Source organism: Hibiscus syriacus, unplaced genomic scaffold (assembly GCF_006381635.1).
Source record: "Hibiscus syriacus cultivar Baekdansim isolate YM2019G1 unplaced genomic scaffold, ASM638163v2 tig00110387_pilon, whole genome shotgun sequence".
Lineage (NCBI taxonomy): Eukaryota > Viridiplantae > Streptophyta > Magnoliopsida > Malvales > Malvaceae > Hibiscus > Hibiscus syriacus.
Genome location: NW_024062717.1, coordinates 4,494,346 through 4,512,530, shown reverse-complemented (window position 1 = coordinate 4,512,530; position 18,185 = coordinate 4,494,346). Strand labels below are relative to the sequence as shown.

The window sequence follows — 18,185 nt, the reverse complement described above, 5'->3', positions numbered from 1 at the left end:
GTCTTCAAACGTAATGGGCCCATACCCTATACAAAACCTAGCTTCATATTCAAGTTTGCCTTAATTTGATAGTATAATGGAACAAGATTTTTAGCTAGGTTTAAGTTGCCCTATCGATTCCATACTTTTTTTGTACTCACAAGGTTAATTTGGGCAAGGAAAACATAACCATCACATCGCTTGAACACTAAGGTTTTCGTAAATCTTGGAACCAATTTGGATAAGACCGTCCAAGCCATTTTTAAGCTTCAAGAAAACGAATTTGAATAAAATAATACCTAATATTAAGTTATATCCTATTTATATATAAATTTCCATGCAATTTGACCTTGAATTCCTACAAACATCCTAAAAATCCATAACCCTTCAATCACACACGAAAAAGTCCAACATCCCATCTTTGAAAACTTTACATAGTTCAATGTTTCCACGACATGTATTACTTATTTTCTTTAGAAAAATAGTTTTTCTTCCATTCCAAGACTTTAATCAAAATGGGATTTTTTTATCATCACCTTTATGATATTTTGTCTGATTGATAATTTTATACGTGTTGTGTTGTTTTTTAACTTGTTCAATATTGGATTTTTACCTACGTCAAGGCATCATTGTCATAAAGAAGAGACAAAGGTATCGTTCATGGAGGATTGGAGAGGGGCCTACGTTATTGTGGAAAAGGTTACACAAATGGTGCGATTGGTCCATTGACTAAAACGCAGCGTCATGTTACTTGTCACCAATGGAAGGCTTTAGACTTGGCACTTGGTTAGCCAATTAGGGCCACCTCTGGTCCCTTCCGGTCGGGAACTACATTCTTTATGCAGAGAAATGGGGCCTTGGTGCCTCTTGTTGCTGGCTCCTAGTGGGGACATGCAAGCAAGGGTTTTCACTTTCACATGCCGGCATACCCTAATAACCCTTCTCCTACAACAAAACCACGTGGCTTTTTCAATACACACAAGAATTTATGTTAAGAGTGTGAACTTAAAAAGTTGTACTAAAAATTTAATAGTACGAAATTAGATCATTAATAAAACGATATAAAAAAATCTAAACTATATAAAGATTTAAGATTTTTAAAGATAGGACCGCACCCAATACCTCTTAAAATTTATCACTGAATGATATTATTGATTTTCATCTCTCAGATAACTAAAAGAAGAATTTGAAGTAACATGTAAATCGAATTTCAAAGAAACGCTCAGCAAAACATGATAAGACAAAAATTGATTTTCACTTTGTACAACTTGTGAAGGGGTACAATGTCGGTTTCATTTACAGAAAAACAAAAACTCTCTTCTGCTTTGGTCTATAATATTTTATAACTTTGTTACTTTCCAGAACATATGAATCTTCATCAATAATATCATGAACGCTAATATACAATTTCAGCACTCTCGTCTTGAGAATTTTAAGGTTTAATCTTTTAATTATATATGTAGGTTTGATTGAAATTTATTGTAATGAATTGTTTGAATTTATTGTGGTTTGTTAGTTTAAATTAAATTAATTATTTAATATTTTATAAATATAACGATTGTCATTGTAACACCGTCAGACCGATACGGGTGACCCGATCCGATCCGAGTGTCACATTAGGGCCACCGGAGCAACTCATAATAAAAATCCAGGAAAAATTAAAATTTATGTTAAAGCGCATAAAATCATAAAACAATTTATAAGTAAAATACAAGTTCAGAAAAACCATTCATGTATTACAGACGGAACTAAAATCATACAAGTTCATACTCAGTATAAAAATCAAATGTGACCTACATGCCCCCTAATTTCCCTTGTACCGTTCTCTTCAACCCAAGCCAATGGAACTCCCATTACAGTTGTCGATAGCTGCACTGGATCAATAATTCTTTTAACCTAAAATGGAGAATAAAAGAGTGAGCTTTGGGAAGCTCAATAATACAGAACTACCAAGTGATGCTAAGGACATGCAGATAAATGAAAAAGCATAAATTTTCCTTATTGATTTAGCCGTCTACAAGTTTTCGGGATGAGATGTGGTTCCACTGATATTTCTTCGAGTAAAAGACATGAAGATTTCAGTTCAGAAGAAACATTCAGAGAACCAAGTTCAGGAGATCAGAAGGATGTCTAGTGTGTTCCAATAACCAGAGTAGTAGTGTATATAGATCCTTTAAAAACGTTAGTAGTTTAAAATATATGTTAAAACCATAGTAATACCCTCCAACCGAACACCTTTATGCAGTTCCCCAGAATTGCATCCATAAGGACATACCCTAAGCACACAGCAAATGAGCTACCCTAAGGGAGTACCTTAAGGCCTCTATGCCTACCCAATGGTATCCATAGGTCCATAAAGAATTACCAGCTCAATCGGTCTGAACCTGTATAAGGAATTACCAGTTTAACAGAGTTGAACTTGCATACTCCATCCTACCAATACAGTCCCCAATAGAAATCATATTTAGCAGTACTCTATAATATCAAAATCATGATCTAGTAGTATATTGTAAAAATGATCATGTAGTTATTTAAATCACATGAATTCCTTCCACCCATACACCATATGCAATCACATGATTTACCCAAAGGAGTGCCTTGGTCTTGAGAGCCTACCCAAGAAAGTTTCTCGAGGCCTCAGAGTTTACCTAAGGGTCACCTTAGGTCCGTAAGGAATTACCAGCTTGATCGGTCTGAACCTATATAAAGAATTACTAGTTTGATCGAGCTGAACCACCATACTCCATCATACCCAGATAATGTCCTAATAAAATAGTTCAAGTAGTAACCAGTAGATACCATGATCCATAAATCAGGAATGATTATATTTTCCAATGAAAACATGTAATCAAAGAACACATATCATGTATCCATAGTTCATTAACAGTAAATCAAAACATCAGCAAATCTGTAATTTCAGAAAATCACGTTTTAAATAGGTAAAACAATTATATGTCACATAGGGAACACACTAGAGGATCCAATTATTCTTCGGAGGTACTTGGTATTTATCAAGTAGGGAATCATGAAACTTTTGTAATTTAATAGGATTTTAGAATCAAGATCCCTATAAAAGGGGTTTGATAGCTAATGGATTCATCAATCATTTGGGAAGTGAACGATCAAGATCATATAATATTCAAATATTTTTCAAAGGCACTAAGTAATCAGGAAGATATTCAGAATCTTTCACATCAGAGTTATTGAAGATTATATATAACATGAGTGTTCCCATTATTCAGGCAAATAGGAGTATTTTGGACATTTTAATTTCTAATGGATTCTTAGTAACTTAATCCAATAAGGATAAAAATGGTAGTTTTCATTATTCTGAATTTATATCACATTATCATGACTTCGATTCAAATCGTACTAATCGATCTCCACATGTAAAACTTGTCAATAATCTGGACTGATATACTTCACGAATAATCATTTCTTAATATTGATTACACTGGTTGAACTGGTCACTTTCAGAATCACCACAGAACGGAACTAGAGGAGACGATCAGGAATTTGATGGTATTATATTTTTCTGCGATATATCAGTATCTAGAATACCCAGTTTAATTAAGTTATGCTCCATAGCCTTTAGGTACGATACAACATAAGGTTATTGGTGTTTCTAGAATTTATCCAAATATATTCACTTATTCCAAGTCGTTAGGACATTTAGGTTACTTCAACACTCGAGGTAACTTCAGTCATCTTGGAGTTCTAGGTATTTCAATCATTTTGGAGTTCAGGGGTATTTCAGTTATTTGAATATCGGAGGTTATTTTAGTTATTTCGTAGCTCAATGACATTGTGGTAATTCCTTTCGATCCAAATATATGCATTTTTTTATAATTGGTCAAATATGTCATTTCTGGGTTATTTTTCACCTTCAAGGGAAATCTTGGTCTTTTTACAATACAATGCATTTTGGTTAAATTTACAATTCAATGGTATTCCAGCCATTTCTTTCCGTACAATATTTCCATTTAATTCAATTTTTCCAAATAATTCAAACATGAATAGTGTAATACCCCAAATTTTGGATAGTGACCAAATTTTTTTTAAAAGTTAAGTGATTAAAGTATAAACTTTAGAAAAGTTTAGGGATTAAAATGGTAATTTTAAAAAGTTACAATCCGGTCTCGTAAATAAATAGTTTACCTCAAGAATGACGTTTCTGTTGGAATCAGAAATTTTGTACGGATTTTGTATTAAAAGTTATAAAGCGATAACGTTTGAAAAATATTCGATAAATCGGATTGAATAGGAATTTCAGGAAAAATTGAAGGATGATAAATTAGACCTAAAAATATTATTTCCATATTTTAAAATGTTGGCAAATAATATAAACCATTGGATTTGAGGATTTAATTCCATGTTAAATCTGGATCGTTGGATTAAAGTGGTAAGATTGTAATTTTTTGGAAATTTCAAGGGAAAATCGGTAAAGTGTGAATTTGTTTGTTCATCTTTGACTTTTGAAAGATGATAAGGTTGAGGTGTCTTGGTTTGATGGTAAATACGAAGTTTCATTAAGTGTAAATTGGTCTTTTCCCAATTAAATGAATTTAATATTTATTAAATCATAAATTAAAGGTAAATTAGCATGAAATTAATCTAAAATTTCATGCCAACTTATTCGTCTTCTTTCCATTGTCGTGAACCCCTCCAAAGATAAGAAAAAATTGTTTTCCATTTTTTAGCAATTTCCTTTGGATTTCGGTTATGTTGTGAAATAGAAAATTATTCTACACGATAAACGCTATCTTTTTGTACCATTTATGATTGCTAGTTTTGTTTGATTTCAAAGATCCCAAATCCTAGGGTTTGTGTTCACATTAGGGTTCATGAAATTAATGATGAATCTTGATGTTTTTGAGGTTGTAGATTTATTTTCAAGCTTGTTTGATGTTAAAACTTGTTCAATCTTCCTAGAGTTATAGAACTTTGTGTTTTGATGAAATTTGATTAGGGTTTTTATTGTAGAAATATTGTAAGGTTGGATGGAAGTAGATTTCATGCTTGAATCGAATCAAAATTGAGCAAAATCATGAAAACTCTAGTTTTAGAGCTCTAGAGCATTCAACCATGGCTTGTTTGGATGAGAAAATTATGTAAGGTCTGGAAATGATGTAGGAATTATTCTACAAGCCTTATAAAAATTTGGGACCATTATGTAATTTTTGAAAAGTTGGGGACCAAATCGACAATTTTAGAAAAGTTTTGAATTATTGTGTAATTGTTTAATACTTGATGGACTATGCTGGAAATTGTTGTTTGGAACTATGTTTTGAGTGATAAGATGTGAAATTTGACCATTATGGAAGTTTGGTGATTTAAATGTAATATTCGTATAGTTGGGGTGCTTAAATGTAATTGTGCCTTTGTAAAAGTACTTGGTTGATAATAATTTCAATGCTGGAATAATGATATTATTATCTTGTGATTATGGTAAAAAATTAGTCATGCAGGTAAAGTGATCTTATTGCATTGAAAATAATGTTTAAATTCATGCATGAATTGTATTGCAATGTTTATTATTTTAATTGCCTCACTAAGTATATACTTAGCATGTGATGATTTTCACGCGTAGGTAAAGATCAGGAGTAGGAGTAGGAGTAAGGAGTACCGAGAAACTCCAACATCAAAGAGATATTACAATATCAGTAAGACATCCTTTGATGTGATTTTGACTTAGTTAGTGGCATGTACACTTGAATGTCCTAGTTGCTCTGTGAACTATTTTGGAACTGGTTTGTAATGGCTAAACTACATTGTTTTACTCTATTTCACTATGGATAGTATGAATCAGTATTATTATTATAAAGGGATGTGTTTTATATTAATATATGTTTTAAATATTATGCTAAAATTTTATGTGATTTAATATTTTATATTATCAGTTACAATTTGAAGGAAATAAATTTTAAATTACTTTTGAGTTGAAAAATGTTTTAAGTAATTCATGTGACATCTATAACATGTATTGACATCAGTATACGGGTCGTAGGTGTTACAAATAATACTTCCAATATTTTAGTCTTTAGGTGTTTGTTGATAAATCAACAATTATAAGTCTTGTACCTACTCCAATGTTAGGATCCGATTATCAGTGACTCCGAGTAGATCAGGAATTTTAATAGATGAAACAGTGATTAGTCGAATTAAATATGAATTCTCAAAGTACTTTCGCTCTCAAGTCAGTCCAACCATTTTTACCTCATAGGGGCAATTTTGTAATTTTATAATCAAGTAATTTCAGTATTAAAGCTTTTAACGATGATGAATAGAATTTAGAGATTTCGAGGTGATTTGCTCTTCAGACTAATCATTGTACTTGAAATCATTTCTTATCAGTCTTATTGTGTCTATGAATGTAGTTTGAGTCTGATCATCCGCATACTCGAATTAATCAATATCAACCCAAAAATCACAACAAAATTCTCCAAAATCACCGAAAACTTAAATTCGAGCTTACCCACGTCGACGAAGGAGGATTCGATGGCGACAAGGGATTGGAGGGGTTGGGTTTGGTCAGAACCTAGTAAGGAACTCAGTGACGATGGTGGCAAAATCGACGTAAAATTATGATAAAATTCACAGCAACGATGGTTTTATTGAAGCATATCGAAGGACGGTTTACGATAATCAAAGGCCTTTTACGATGGACGATTTGAGGGGTTTTAGTTGTGGGTGGACGCTGGTCACAACAATACTGGAGGTGCACGACACGGTGGTCAGAGGACGACTGTTCGAGGCAGAAGAGATGGCAATAGGGAAGATAAATTTTAGGGAAATTTGGTTCGATCGTCCCTAGGATCTATATGATTTTGGGATTTAAAATCCATCTGTAATCTTTTTAAAATAAATAAAATGGAATTCTGACACTAATAGCGCCTTAGCCTAATGGCTAGGTCATGGTTCACCATACCTAATTGTTTGGGTTCAAAGCCCACCGACCTTAACCCTTGTTTAAATTAACCAGAAATGGAATAATTTCACTTTTAGTCATTGAACTTCTTAAAAGTTCAAATCTAGGATGCAAGGTTCCGAATCTTTCAATTTAGTCCTAATTTCATTAAATTTGAGGTGTTACATTCATTTATTTTTATTATAATTTCTTGTATTTATGACATTAAACTACAAAACAATCAAATAGTAAAATGTGATTAACATAAAGAAATTAATACATGAATCATATTCATCACATCATTTATTGTCTTAATTAATAAAAATTATCCATCTCACTTTTTTATTTCATGTTATCTTTTTAAAGATGAATCTTCATTTTTTTCCATGTAATTATGGAAGTGGACATTTACTTAGAAGTTAATTATGAGTGAATTATAGATATGATAAAAAAAGATGAGATGAATGATTTTTATTTGTCGAGACTTTAGATAATACTATGAATATGATTCATGCTAATAGATTCCTTCCAAATTTATAAAAAGAAGGAAATAAAGAGAGAAATACAAAGGGTTTTTTTTTTGGTGAACAAAAGAAATAAACTGTAGTAGATTAAGCTTCTGCTGTCAAAATATAGTCGGCAGCTTCCTGTTGAACTAATTCAACCACTTCCCGCGGTGGAACGGAGAATACCTTATGAACCTCTCCTCTTGTTATGGTAATCTTAGCTAGTCGATCTGCCACCTTATTTGTAGTCCGGCTTATATGCCTCAAAATAAGATTAAATATTTTAATTATCATTTTATTCAACCACTTACCGTTATCATTTTTATTAGTATGTTAGTTTAGTCAGATAACGCATTAGATCTTTTAAATAAGATTAAATATTTTATTCCCAAGGTTATGAATAAACAAATTAAATTAAGAGTCGTTTATATAATAATTTTTACGGTACTCAATCTAAATTAATTGATCTATAGGTTAAATATCAGTGTGGTAAAAAATGATATTATCTTTCTCATATAATGTTTTCTTCACTATATCTCGTACAGTTTTATAGTATTAAATTTTAATTATTTCTGTGATAATTTAATTGTATATATTACGAAAATATGCTATAACCAAATTAAACGAATCTACGTCTATCCCTTCTTCTATTTATTTTGCTTTATCATCGAGGAACACAGATTTGTAGTACCAATCTCCACCGTCCATGTGTTTAATATCTTCAAATTATGATCAAAATTGGTTAAAAATATTATAAATAAAATTAATTTGAAGACCATTTAACTTTTTTTTTTAAATAGTACAAGTTAAGCTGGTTAGTGAGGGAGATCAAACAAAGTGGCCGACATTGGGTTAGCTGGGAAGACAGGAAAGGGAACATATCGACCAGCAAACAATCGGTTCCATGTCAGCATTGACTTTTATTTTCTGGTTTAATATTTTTGAAATATTTTAAATTTACTTCAGATATATATATATATACACCCAATTGGCAGGCCAAATATCGATCGCCATTAACAACGACAATCGAAGGAAATTTTCTGTATTTTCAACAGCAAACTCAAAGCTATCATTTTACTTACTCCCATCAATCTTCCTTTTTTTGGTTCTTTTTGTGAAGAAAAAATGGTGTTGTTGTCAAGAAAAGCCACGTTCAACTCTCATGGACAAGATTCTTCTTACTTCCTAGGATTGCAGGAATACGAGAAAAACCCTTACCATCAACTCCACAACCCTCAAGGAATCATTCAAATGGGTCTTGCAGAGAATCAGGTAATTTACAGAAGCCCGGAAAATGGAATCTCTTCACGCACCTTTCTTATGCACTAGCTTGTTAAAATGTTAAAAATGCAAATTTTCAAGTTTTTTTTAATGTTTATTTTGCAGCTCTCGTTTGATCTTCTTGAGTCATGGCTGGCCAAAAACCCAGACGCTGTTGGGTGCAAGAGAGATGGGAAATCCATTTTCAGAGAGCTTGCTCTTTTCCAGGATTATCATGGTCTTCCTGAATTCAAAAAGGTAGGCTTAAAAGCTCAACAAAATCTATCATTTTATAACATAAAAAACGATAGTATTCCTTGGTTTTTGATGATCTTCTATTATCAACAGGCCTTGGTTGATTTCATGGCAGAAATCAGAGGAAACAAAGTAACTTTTGATCCAAATCACGTAGTACTCACCGCAGGTGCAACTTCTGCCAATGAAACGCTCATGTTTTGCCTCGCTGAACAACGCGACGCTTTTCTTCTTCCTACACCATATTACCCAGGGTATGTTGAATGTTGATTACTAACAACAAAAATGCTTAATTTTCTGCATAAAATCGAACATTTTCTAATGATTGATATATTCACAGATTTGATAGAGATCTCAAGTGGAGAACTGGTGTTGAGATTGTACCAATCCACTGTACCAGCTCCAACCGTTTTCAAATCACTGCATCCGCCATTGAAGAAGCTTATCAACGTGCTCGAAAACAGAACCTAAGGGTGAAAGGGATCTTAATCACCAACCCTTCGAATCCATTGGGCACAACGATGACAAGAGCCGAACTGGACCTTCTCATTAACTTCATTACTGACAAAGAAATTCATTTAATAAGCGACGAAATATACTCGGGAACTGTTTTTAGCTCCCCAGGCTTCGTTAGTATCATGGAAGTTTTGAAAGAGAGAAACCTGGAAAAAACTGAGGTCTGGGATAGAGTTCATATTGTTTATGGTCTTTCCAAGGATCTGGGTCTCCCTGGTTTTCGAGTTGGAGCAATTTACTCCAACGATCCCACTGTTGTATCCGCCGCCACGAAAATGTCCAGTTTTGGCCTAGTTTCTTCACAAACTCAATATCTTCTCTCAGTTATGTTATCCGATAAGAAATTCAGGAACTATTACACTGCCAAAAACTTGAAAAGGCTTCAAAAGAGACAGAGGAAGATGGTTTCTGGCCTCGAAAAAGCCGGTATCGGCTGCTTAGACAGCAATGCCGGGCTGTTCTGTTGGGTTGATATGAGGCACCTATTGAGCTCCAACACGTTCGAAGCTGAAATGGAGCTTTGGGAAAGAATAGTTTGCGATGTTAAACTGAACATTTCTCCCGGTTCTTCGTGTCATTGCAGTGAACCAGGATGGTTCCGAGTTTGCTTCGCTAACATGTCGGAAGATACTCTGAAACTCGCCATGCAAAGGTTAAAATCCTTCGTTAATTCAACCACTAGCAGTAAAAATAAGAGTCATCGAGATTTGAAGAGCTTAACAAAAGAGTCCCACATCGAGAAATGGATTTCCCGGCTGTCGTTCCTATCCTTCCATGACCGGGAGCAAGACGAACGATGAAGCTATTTCAGCTACAATTTTTAGCTAGTGTGAACACATTGTTGATAGTTCCTTTTGGAATTATATAACGATTTTTTTAAGTGATTTCTTAATTTGTAGACAAAGAGAGAGTGCACTCAGTCCATGTGGGATTTGCATGCAGTGTATTTAGGTTCAATTGTAAAAAAATTACGTTACCACCATGGATGATCATATCTAGAAAAAGAACTACATATATATAATTATAAACAATTGTATCTTTAATTCAGTTCCTTCTTTTACGTACGCGTATTACATTTTTCAACCAAAAGTAAAAGATTGTGGAGATTTAGATGCGAATAAAAGCTAAAACTGGTTTTGTTTTGTCTCGAAGTCGTCACCCGCTACGTAAAGTTTGGAACCAAGAGTTGCTTGTAAGAAATCTATCAAGTTAACTTTTCTAGGGTTTAATTAGTGCTTAAAGAAAGGTTGAGATTTTACTCGGTTTGCAGTGATAAAAAAATGGTTGTCTTCATGTGTTTTTGTCATCTTTAAGAAAGCAAAAGCATGTCAATGTTGGGAGATTTTGTTGTCGACAACTTGAGGAAAATAAGAAAAGAAAAATATAAAGCTTGCAGAATAGACTAGAAAGATTATTTTTTCTTTTCCTAGTTCCTACAAAAAGCTTCCATGGTTTTCGCTTTTCACTTGATTTTGTAGTTAGAAGACGTAAAAAAATATATAAAACAAGGAATAAATATTCAAAAGCAATATTTATTCAAAAAACTTTTAACCATTTGATATTAAACGTTCATACATTTACGTACATGTAGTGCTTGAATCCGAAACATAAAAAAATAATAACAATTTATCAACTACTAAAGTCATTGGATTCGTAAAAAAAAATTGAATTTCGTATGTAGGCCTTCTTGATTTTAATTAGATCATTGCCTAAACATAACTGATAGTAACCATATTATGTTTCCAATTAACAAAAGAATCTGTTATACCCTCGTCCAGAATCTTATCAAACCCTCTTATCCCACCTATCAATGTATGTCATGTGACTTCTTGGGATTGTCCTAAGATAGAGTATAAAAGAAGGTCAAAACCTCATTCATTGAAATCGGTTCTAAAGATCACATTCATTTGTGATGTTTAAAATATATTCTAATTAAATGTCGGATTATGTACGTATGCAAGAGTATATAACTAATATATTATGTATATGCATTTATAGAAATGAAATCATAGCTCAATTAAAGAATAGATGATATTATAATGGTTTGTGAAAATGGAATATGATTATGGGTCATATGGTTCACAATGGAACTTTGAAATAAAAGCGATTAAATTAAATGAACGAATTTATTAAATTCAATCGATGAATCGTTATATTAAGCGGGAACAAATTGAATTTTAAAATTTTATGGTGGCTAATGAAAAATAATAATAATTTCGAGCATTTCGGTCATGTTTTAAAATATAATGATAATATTCTGCAATTCTACACAGATAATATTGATACTTCCTACTCGTTATCGATAATGAATGAATGATCTCAATATCAAATTGTAAGTATCGATATTGTAAGTTCTGTCAAAATTTTTAATAGCCTGTCGATACTAAACTATTCAATATTGGTACCCTCTGGTTTGTTTTGTTAGGAAAGGTTGTTAATGTTAGATATTGGTTTAAAATGCGTTCAATACCCTTTTATGTTTGTAAAATTTGTAAAATGGTCTTTAGTTGAGTTTTTGTAGCAGACTTGTTTGATCTCATTTTCAATTGGGTTATAAAAATAGTATTATTTAATAAATTAAATATCATCTAAAATTATATAACATATTTGTAATATTATTTTTTAAAGAGTGGATTCTGATGACAAAGTATTGATATTAGAATAAAAGAGTCAAGAAACTGATGAAATAAAATTTTGTAAAAAGTTACAATCTAATAATCAAATTGAATAAAAATATAAAATTGAGGGAATAAATTGAAACAAAAATTATCGTAAAAAAAGATTAATGAAATTACATAGGTATTTTATGTTATTTGAGGAGTGCTGGTTCAAATTTGATTAAAATGGACTTAAAACTAAAGAGAAAAACAAAGAAATCAAAAACCAAATCGTGAAACAATCAAATTACTTAGCTAAAGACAAAAAATAGTGCAACTTCAATATTCCTTTTTTTAAAATCTAAACTCGACTAAACTCAAAATTCAAATCACTAATAAGAATTGACTTGAATAACTCAAAGTTTAAAATTAATTTTTTTCGATCCGAGTTTTATTCTGGTCTGCCAAGTGCCCTCCATACATGTGATTAACAATTGGATTTCGAGGTCAACAAAATAAAGTTTCATTTTAAACCAATAGTAGGTTTGGTTTGGAAAGGTTAAAATGCCTGAAAAAAAAGTAGATTTTCTTGCGGGGTTGTTAAAGTCGATTCATATTGTTTAAGATAATGCCTTCATCTTATCAGACATCTATTGTTTTAATGATAACTCATGATTTCATGTAAGATATGGATGCAAGACAGGAAACAACGGAGCACCTTTGCACAAAATAATTAAAACTTCAATCGAATTTAGCAGCTAAAAAGAAGTTATATTGCTACTACAACTACCCTCAGTTCGGTTTTCTCATTCTCACCTGGTTTGGCAGCGGCATCATCTACAAATTTCTGTTCAACTTCTCCTGTCTTGTCTTCCTTTTTCTACAGAATCAAAAATTGCATAAACCTTAAGGATACAGAACAAAGACTGACAAGGAAAGCGAGTTATGAAGCATGTATCGAATTAAGAAAACATGGACAGCAATAAGATGGGCAATTTTGCTCTGAGAAAATGCCATGGAACAGTTCCAAGAAGATGGAAGCCATCAACTTGTATACCTACTGTGAGAAAGTATTAACTTGCTCAAAAACAGGGAATGATACTGTTAACAAATGGAGATGTGACATCGGTTAGAAAAAAAGAAGCAAAGAATTCATATTGTAAATAAGAGTCTAGTAGAATGCTGATACTAATAAGATGGCAAGAAACTTGCAGACAAGTCCAACCATAAATTACCCGAGAGGGCTTGGTAACTTGAGAAACATTCCCCATATGTTCTTTTTGCACCAAAAATGCTTCTCTGGATTTACCATTATTTCCTGTAGCACTTCCATGAATATTTCTTAGATTGGAAAAATCATCTACAGCTTTTTTACATAAACTACAGCTACTTCAGAAATATCAACTGCTCTATCAACAATTAAAACATTGGACTCATCAGCACCTCCTTGAATTTGCTTGTATGACATCAATGCAGGCTGATCCAGCACTGTATTTGGTTCAATGGAATTTGCGCTGAAAAAATAACAAATGACATTGTAAAGAGAACATGCTAAGAAAAAATCAATTTAAGTACAGAAGTAGATGCAGAGAGTACAGTCCTCTGCAGTTACAGAAGCATCTTTCTTTTGCCTACTATTTTTAGTGCCATTTGAAGGTATGTTGTCAACTTTCCTTTTCCTTCCAGCTAGTGTCAAACATCCATCTGCATGATCAGATATCAAAGATCTTTCTTCAGGCTTCATTTGAGCCTTGTCAGGGGTATGTTTGAATATCAAATCACTGCAGCACTTGATCCAAGAGAAACGGGATGAGCTAGGAGTACTATCTGGTTTTGACATTGGAGAGTTGAATCCATTGCCATTCAGAGCAACAACTTCATTTTTATCCGAACCAGATTCAACATTTTGCATGACAGCTTGCTGCTTCAGATTCCTTCTTCCAGATGCTTTCTGCTGACTAAGCTCAACAATAGAGCGATGCATTTGAGCCACTGTCATATTATCCAAAGCAGCTTTCGAGTCCCCCAACTTTTTTAGCTCTTCAATCTCTACACGTATCTCTTTTCTATCGGCATGCAATAATTCCCTCTGTTGCTTCAATTTGTGTCTTTGCACATAACCTCCTCAATAGACTTGTTCAACTCAGCCCATTCACGTTCCCTTCTCTCACGGTCCAACTTGATTTCTAACCGCTCAGCATCAAGCCTTCTCATTTCTGAAGTAGCTTGTTCCAACTCCTCCTCCGTTATTTCCTTTAGAGCAATAATATGATCAAGTTGATTTTTCTTTTCTCGCTCAAATGCTTCCTCTCTTTCCTTCAAAGAACTTTCCAATTCTTCACGGCTTTTCTCAATACTATTTTCCAGCTCCCTCTTTTGGGTTTCAATTCAAGAAATCAGCACGCTCTACTTGAATCTTATTGAACCAATCAGAATGCTCAGTCACCATCTTTTTCATGAAGTCCTCTCTCTCACGATTCAATGATTCAACATCCTTGTTATGCTCGCGCTCCCATTTCAATCTATCACGCTCATCCTTGAGATACTTCGAAATTGCTTCTCTCCTCGCAAACACGTGCTGCTTCCAACCTATCCAGGGTTTCAAATCGCGTCGTGGTCGTGTTTTCGGTCATTTCAGGTTTACCGTGATTGTGGCCGTTGCGGGCGCTATTTAGGCCGTCACGGCACAATTGCGGGCGTAGCGGATAACTCGGATAGCGGTGAAACCATTATTTCACGGACGTTATCACTTTTTCGGACCGTGATTTGAAACCCTTAACTTATCAACATCAGCAATCAGCTCCAATTTTTGAGCCCTAACTATATCAAGTTCTTCCTTCAGTTTCAATTCTAAAGTTAATAATTCATGTGTATCTCTTCTCAGGGCTTCTAATTTCTCGTTTGCGCGATCAACCTGGTTTCTTTTATCTTCCAATAACGACAGTGACTCCTGAAGCTCTAGTTTCGTTTTACTCATCTCTTCCTTTTCTTTTTCTAAAAGGACTTTCTTCAACTCAAGTTCTTTTTCAAAAGCACTCAAATCTATGAGATTTGACTTCTCAGCCACTTCCTTCTCCTTCTCTGCTAATATCCTCAATCGAACATCAAGATCATGTTCTCTTTCACAAATTTGATCCTCCTTGTGATTTATATCCATCTCCTTTAACTCCCATGCCCGTCTCTTCATTTCAATCCCATCTTCCACCATTTTGCGCTTGAGCTCAAGCTCGCCCTCAAACTCAGAGTTTCTGGTTCTCAATGCATTTTCATGACTAGCAATAACCTTGCGAAATTCACCCTGCATCATTCAGTGAAAAGAACAAATTTCCCATAAACGAAACAGAAACAAAGTGAACACACTAAAGAGTGTTTAACAAAGTAACTCACAGATTCCTTGTTTGCAAGTTTCTCTTGAGAAACAAGTAGCTCTTTCTCTTTCTTGCTAAGAAAAATTTCTCGCTCAATAATGGCCTGCATGCACAAGAGAGGAACTGAATTATTATGACTTTCAATGTGGTAAAAGCAACAAATTCATTGAAACGGCGCTCCAAATCAGAAACTGTTATGGGCAAATGAAACATGGAATCTCCTCTTTTTTTGATAGAGAAACTAAAGGCAACTCAATGCTGGATTTCTCATCCTTCAAAGCTCTTCGTTCCTTTTCAATAGCCACTTTTGAAGCCTGCAACTCCTTTCCAAGTCGATTTAGTTCTTGAGTTCTACTGAAAATATATTCCTCTCTTTGATTCAGGGAAGCTTGTCCATCAAGCAGTCTTTCATGTTCTTGCTGTACAATCTTCTGCCTCTCACTCAGCATTTGCCGTTCACGGGTGATCTCTCTCTCTTTTGCATCAGAACTAAAACATAGGACCAAATAATTAACACTCACTGAACCAAAATTCTATTAAAATTTATACAATTGTTGCACAATCTGAAATCATGGTAAAAATTATTGTATGAATTATATTATCATCAGCAAACAGTATAAATGCAACAAAGTATGCATATATCTGCAGAAAACCACCCTGACCCAGCCAATTAGTATTTACTTGTTCACTTTCAGCAACAGGAGATTCAATCATGTCTCTCTCTTATAAACAGATTAAAAGGATTACTTTGCAATCATGTTGTGGATTCTTAATTATAGTAACTTTTCATTACAAGACCTAATTCATATAGCGATCCAGCAAAGAAAAGACTACATTGTATGAATAAAGAGGATATATAGAGCACAAGTACTTCCTCCAAGGAAATAAAAGCATGTCAACTGCAAACCAATGGGGAAAAACAGAGAAATGGTAAAAAGGAAAATGACGGTACAACAACATGAAGAAGGAAAACACAATGCGACATACTCGTTTTTGAACAATACAATACGTCTACTAAAATCATCTTCACGTGTTTCAAATTGTTGGATCTTTCTCTTAGCATCGCGTTGGATGAGGGCAGCTTCTGCCTGTAAAGACTTTGCAGCATGAAACTTTGCCTCGGTTTTTGCAATTATTTTCCCAGCATCCTGAATCATAGAACGTGCTTCATCTAATCTACTTTCAGCTGCAACCTTAGTTTCAGCTGACTCTACACTTATCTCATGTAAAACCTTTTCAATCTATAAAATCCAATAACAAAGTCCAAAGAAACATATAGAAATGCTGAGAATAGTAAAAAGGAAAATAACTACAAGAAAGCAAGGCTCCAAATAATGACCATACACTTGCTAGGCATTCTTTCTTCCTAAAGCTCTCTTCAAACCATCCTCACGCTTCTTTGCTTCTGCAAGAGCAGATATATGTGCAGCTTGATCGCGTTTATGCGTTAGCTCGCTTACAGAAATAAATAAATATTGTAAATATGTTAGTAATAGTAGTTATGCGACAAAAAGCAGATAATGAATGAAGATTTACAACATGAACTTATGAGCAACATGTGAAATGCCCATATAAAAAGCACTCAATCCCAAAGTAATAACGCAGAAGCCGAGAAAAGCTGACCAAAACCAAGGAAAAAAATAAAAGAAGCCACCAAAAAAATAGTAAATGCTCCTAAAAGCTCTTATAAACCTACACCTCAATTCAAAGGTGTCATTTGCATGCCAGTAATGGCAACCGCCAAAAGGGTACCACAAGTGAAACAACACGTTAATAAAAAAAGTGCAAAGTGCAATCAAATAGGTGTAGACATTCATTTTCGTCCGGAGTTATTTTATTTTTTATATATTTTTATTATATATATATATATATAATATAGTTTGTGAAAATGTTCTTGATAAAATATAATATATAATTTTCAGAAAAAGATTTTCGAAAGTTTTATATATTATATGGTTTTTGAAAATATTTTTAAAATATATATAATATATAGTTTTGAAAACATTTTGAAAACATTTATATATTATATAGTTTTTAAAACATTTTGAAAACTTATATAATATATAGTTTTTAAAACATTTTGAAAATTTATATAATATATAGTTTTTAAAACATTTTGAAAACTTATATAGTATATAGTTTTTTAAAACAATTTTAAAAAATTATATAATATATAATTTTAAAAACATTTTTTAAAAATATTATATAACATATAGTTTTAAAAACATTTTTGGAAAAATTATGTAATATATAGTTTTAAAAACATTTTTTGAAAACTTATATAATATTTTTAAAACTATATAATATATAGTTTTGAAAACTTTTTTAAATATAATATACAATTTTAAAAAATATTTTTGAAGTATATATATTATATAATTTATATTATATTATTATTATTGTTTATTCATTTTCTTTTATTATTTTCTTTTATGTTTTTTAGGGTCCAATAGCAGTCCAGATTGAGCCTGAACCAACCTAATAGTAGATTAGGGTTTTCACGATGTCACAGCGCCGCATGAATAAGTCACAAAGGCAGCCAGAAGTCACCGAATAACCAGGCGAAACATCTGGCCAGAACTCAGTCGTGGGGCAGCAAGTCTCGACTTAATCGGGACTGACCCATCCCGTTTTAGCCGGGCAAGTAAGCAACGGTCCGATAATGGCGGGAACAGCCAGTTGAGGGCGCGTCGGTGGTGGGTATAAATACCCCACCACCATCGACAACAAGGGGGTCAACAGGAGATCATCGGAACAGAATCACACAAAAACGGTAAACCAAAACCACACAGAGATA

The 18,185-nt window shown here is 33.2% G+C and overlaps 3 protein-coding genes across 4 annotated transcripts; 1 reads left to right on the top strand and 2 right to left on the bottom strand.

Moving 5' to 3' along the window:
- Nucleotides 1-8,514: 8,514 nt before the first annotated feature.
- Nucleotides 8,515-10,450, top strand: LOC120122635 (1-aminocyclopropane-1-carboxylate synthase-like). The gene is made up of 4 exons (XM_039141758.1): nucleotides 8,515-8,664; nucleotides 8,779-8,910; nucleotides 9,001-9,161; nucleotides 9,248-10,450. The coding sequence occupies exons 1-4, from the start codon at nucleotides 8,518-8,520 to the stop codon at nucleotides 10,221-10,223; spliced, it is 1,416 nt and encodes a 471-aa protein (XP_038997689.1). The 5' UTR covers nucleotides 8,515-8,517; the 3' UTR covers nucleotides 10,224-10,450.
- A 2,337-nt stretch (nucleotides 10,451-12,787) lies between these two features.
- On the bottom strand, nucleotides 12,788-14,044 carry LOC120122451. Of its 2 annotated transcripts, none has more exons than XM_039141586.1 (3): nucleotides 13,608-14,044; nucleotides 13,256-13,535; nucleotides 12,788-12,900 (listed from the first exon to the last, which is right to left on the bottom strand). In XM_039141586.1, the coding sequence occupies exons 1-2, from the start codon at nucleotides 14,017-14,019 to the stop codon at nucleotides 13,381-13,383; spliced, it is 567 nt and encodes a 188-aa protein (XP_038997517.1). In that variant the 5' UTR covers nucleotides 14,020-14,044; the 3' UTR covers nucleotides 12,788-12,900; nucleotides 13,256-13,380. The 2 variants fall into 2 exon arrangements, with proteins under 2 accessions (XP_038997517.1, XP_038997518.1); XM_039141587.1 differs by having other exon boundaries at nucleotides 12,882-12,925.
- Nucleotides 14,045-14,117: 73 nt separating this feature from the next.
- Nucleotides 14,118-15,557, bottom strand: LOC120122729 (protein CROWDED NUCLEI 4-like). Its single transcript, XM_039141840.1, has 4 exons — nucleotides 15,408-15,557; nucleotides 14,781-15,318; nucleotides 14,467-14,609; nucleotides 14,118-14,393 (listed from the first exon to the last, which is right to left on the bottom strand). The coding sequence occupies exons 1-4, from the start codon at nucleotides 15,495-15,497 to the stop codon at nucleotides 14,118-14,120; spliced, it is 1,047 nt and encodes a 348-aa protein (XP_038997771.1). The 5' UTR covers nucleotides 15,498-15,557.
- Nucleotides 15,558-18,185: the final 2,628 nt, after the last annotated feature.

Coding starts and splice junctions, on each gene's coding strand:
- LOC120122729 (XM_039141840.1), bottom strand. CDS start 15,497: ATGCAGGCCATTATTGAGCGAGAAATTTTTCTTAGCAAGAAAGAGAAA. Junction 15,319..15,407: donor AACTTGCAAACAAGGAATCT/GTGAGTTACTTT, acceptor TGAATGATGCAG/GGTGAATTTCGCAAGGTTAT. Junction 14,610..14,780: donor GTTAAGGGTTTCAAATCACG/GTCCGAAAAAGT, acceptor AACCCTGGATAG/GTTGGAAGCAGCACGTGTTT.
- LOC120122635 (XM_039141758.1), top strand. CDS start 8,518: ATGGTGTTGTTGTCAAGAAAAGCCACGTTCAACTCTCATGGACAAGAT. Junction 8,665..8,778: donor TGGGTCTTGCAGAGAATCAG/GTAATTTACAGA, acceptor TTTATTTTGCAG/CTCTCGTTTGATCTTCTTGA. Junction 9,162..9,247: donor CCTACACCATATTACCCAGG/GTATGTTGAATG, acceptor ATATATTCACAG/ATTTGATAGAGATCTCAAGT.
- LOC120122451 (XM_039141586.1), bottom strand. CDS start 14,019: ATGACAGTGGCTCAAATGCATCGCTCTATTGTTGAGCTTAGTCAGCAG. Junction 13,536..13,607: donor TGCAGAGGACTGTACTCTCT/GCATCTACTTCT, acceptor GTTATTTTTTCA/GCGCAAATTCCATTGAACCA.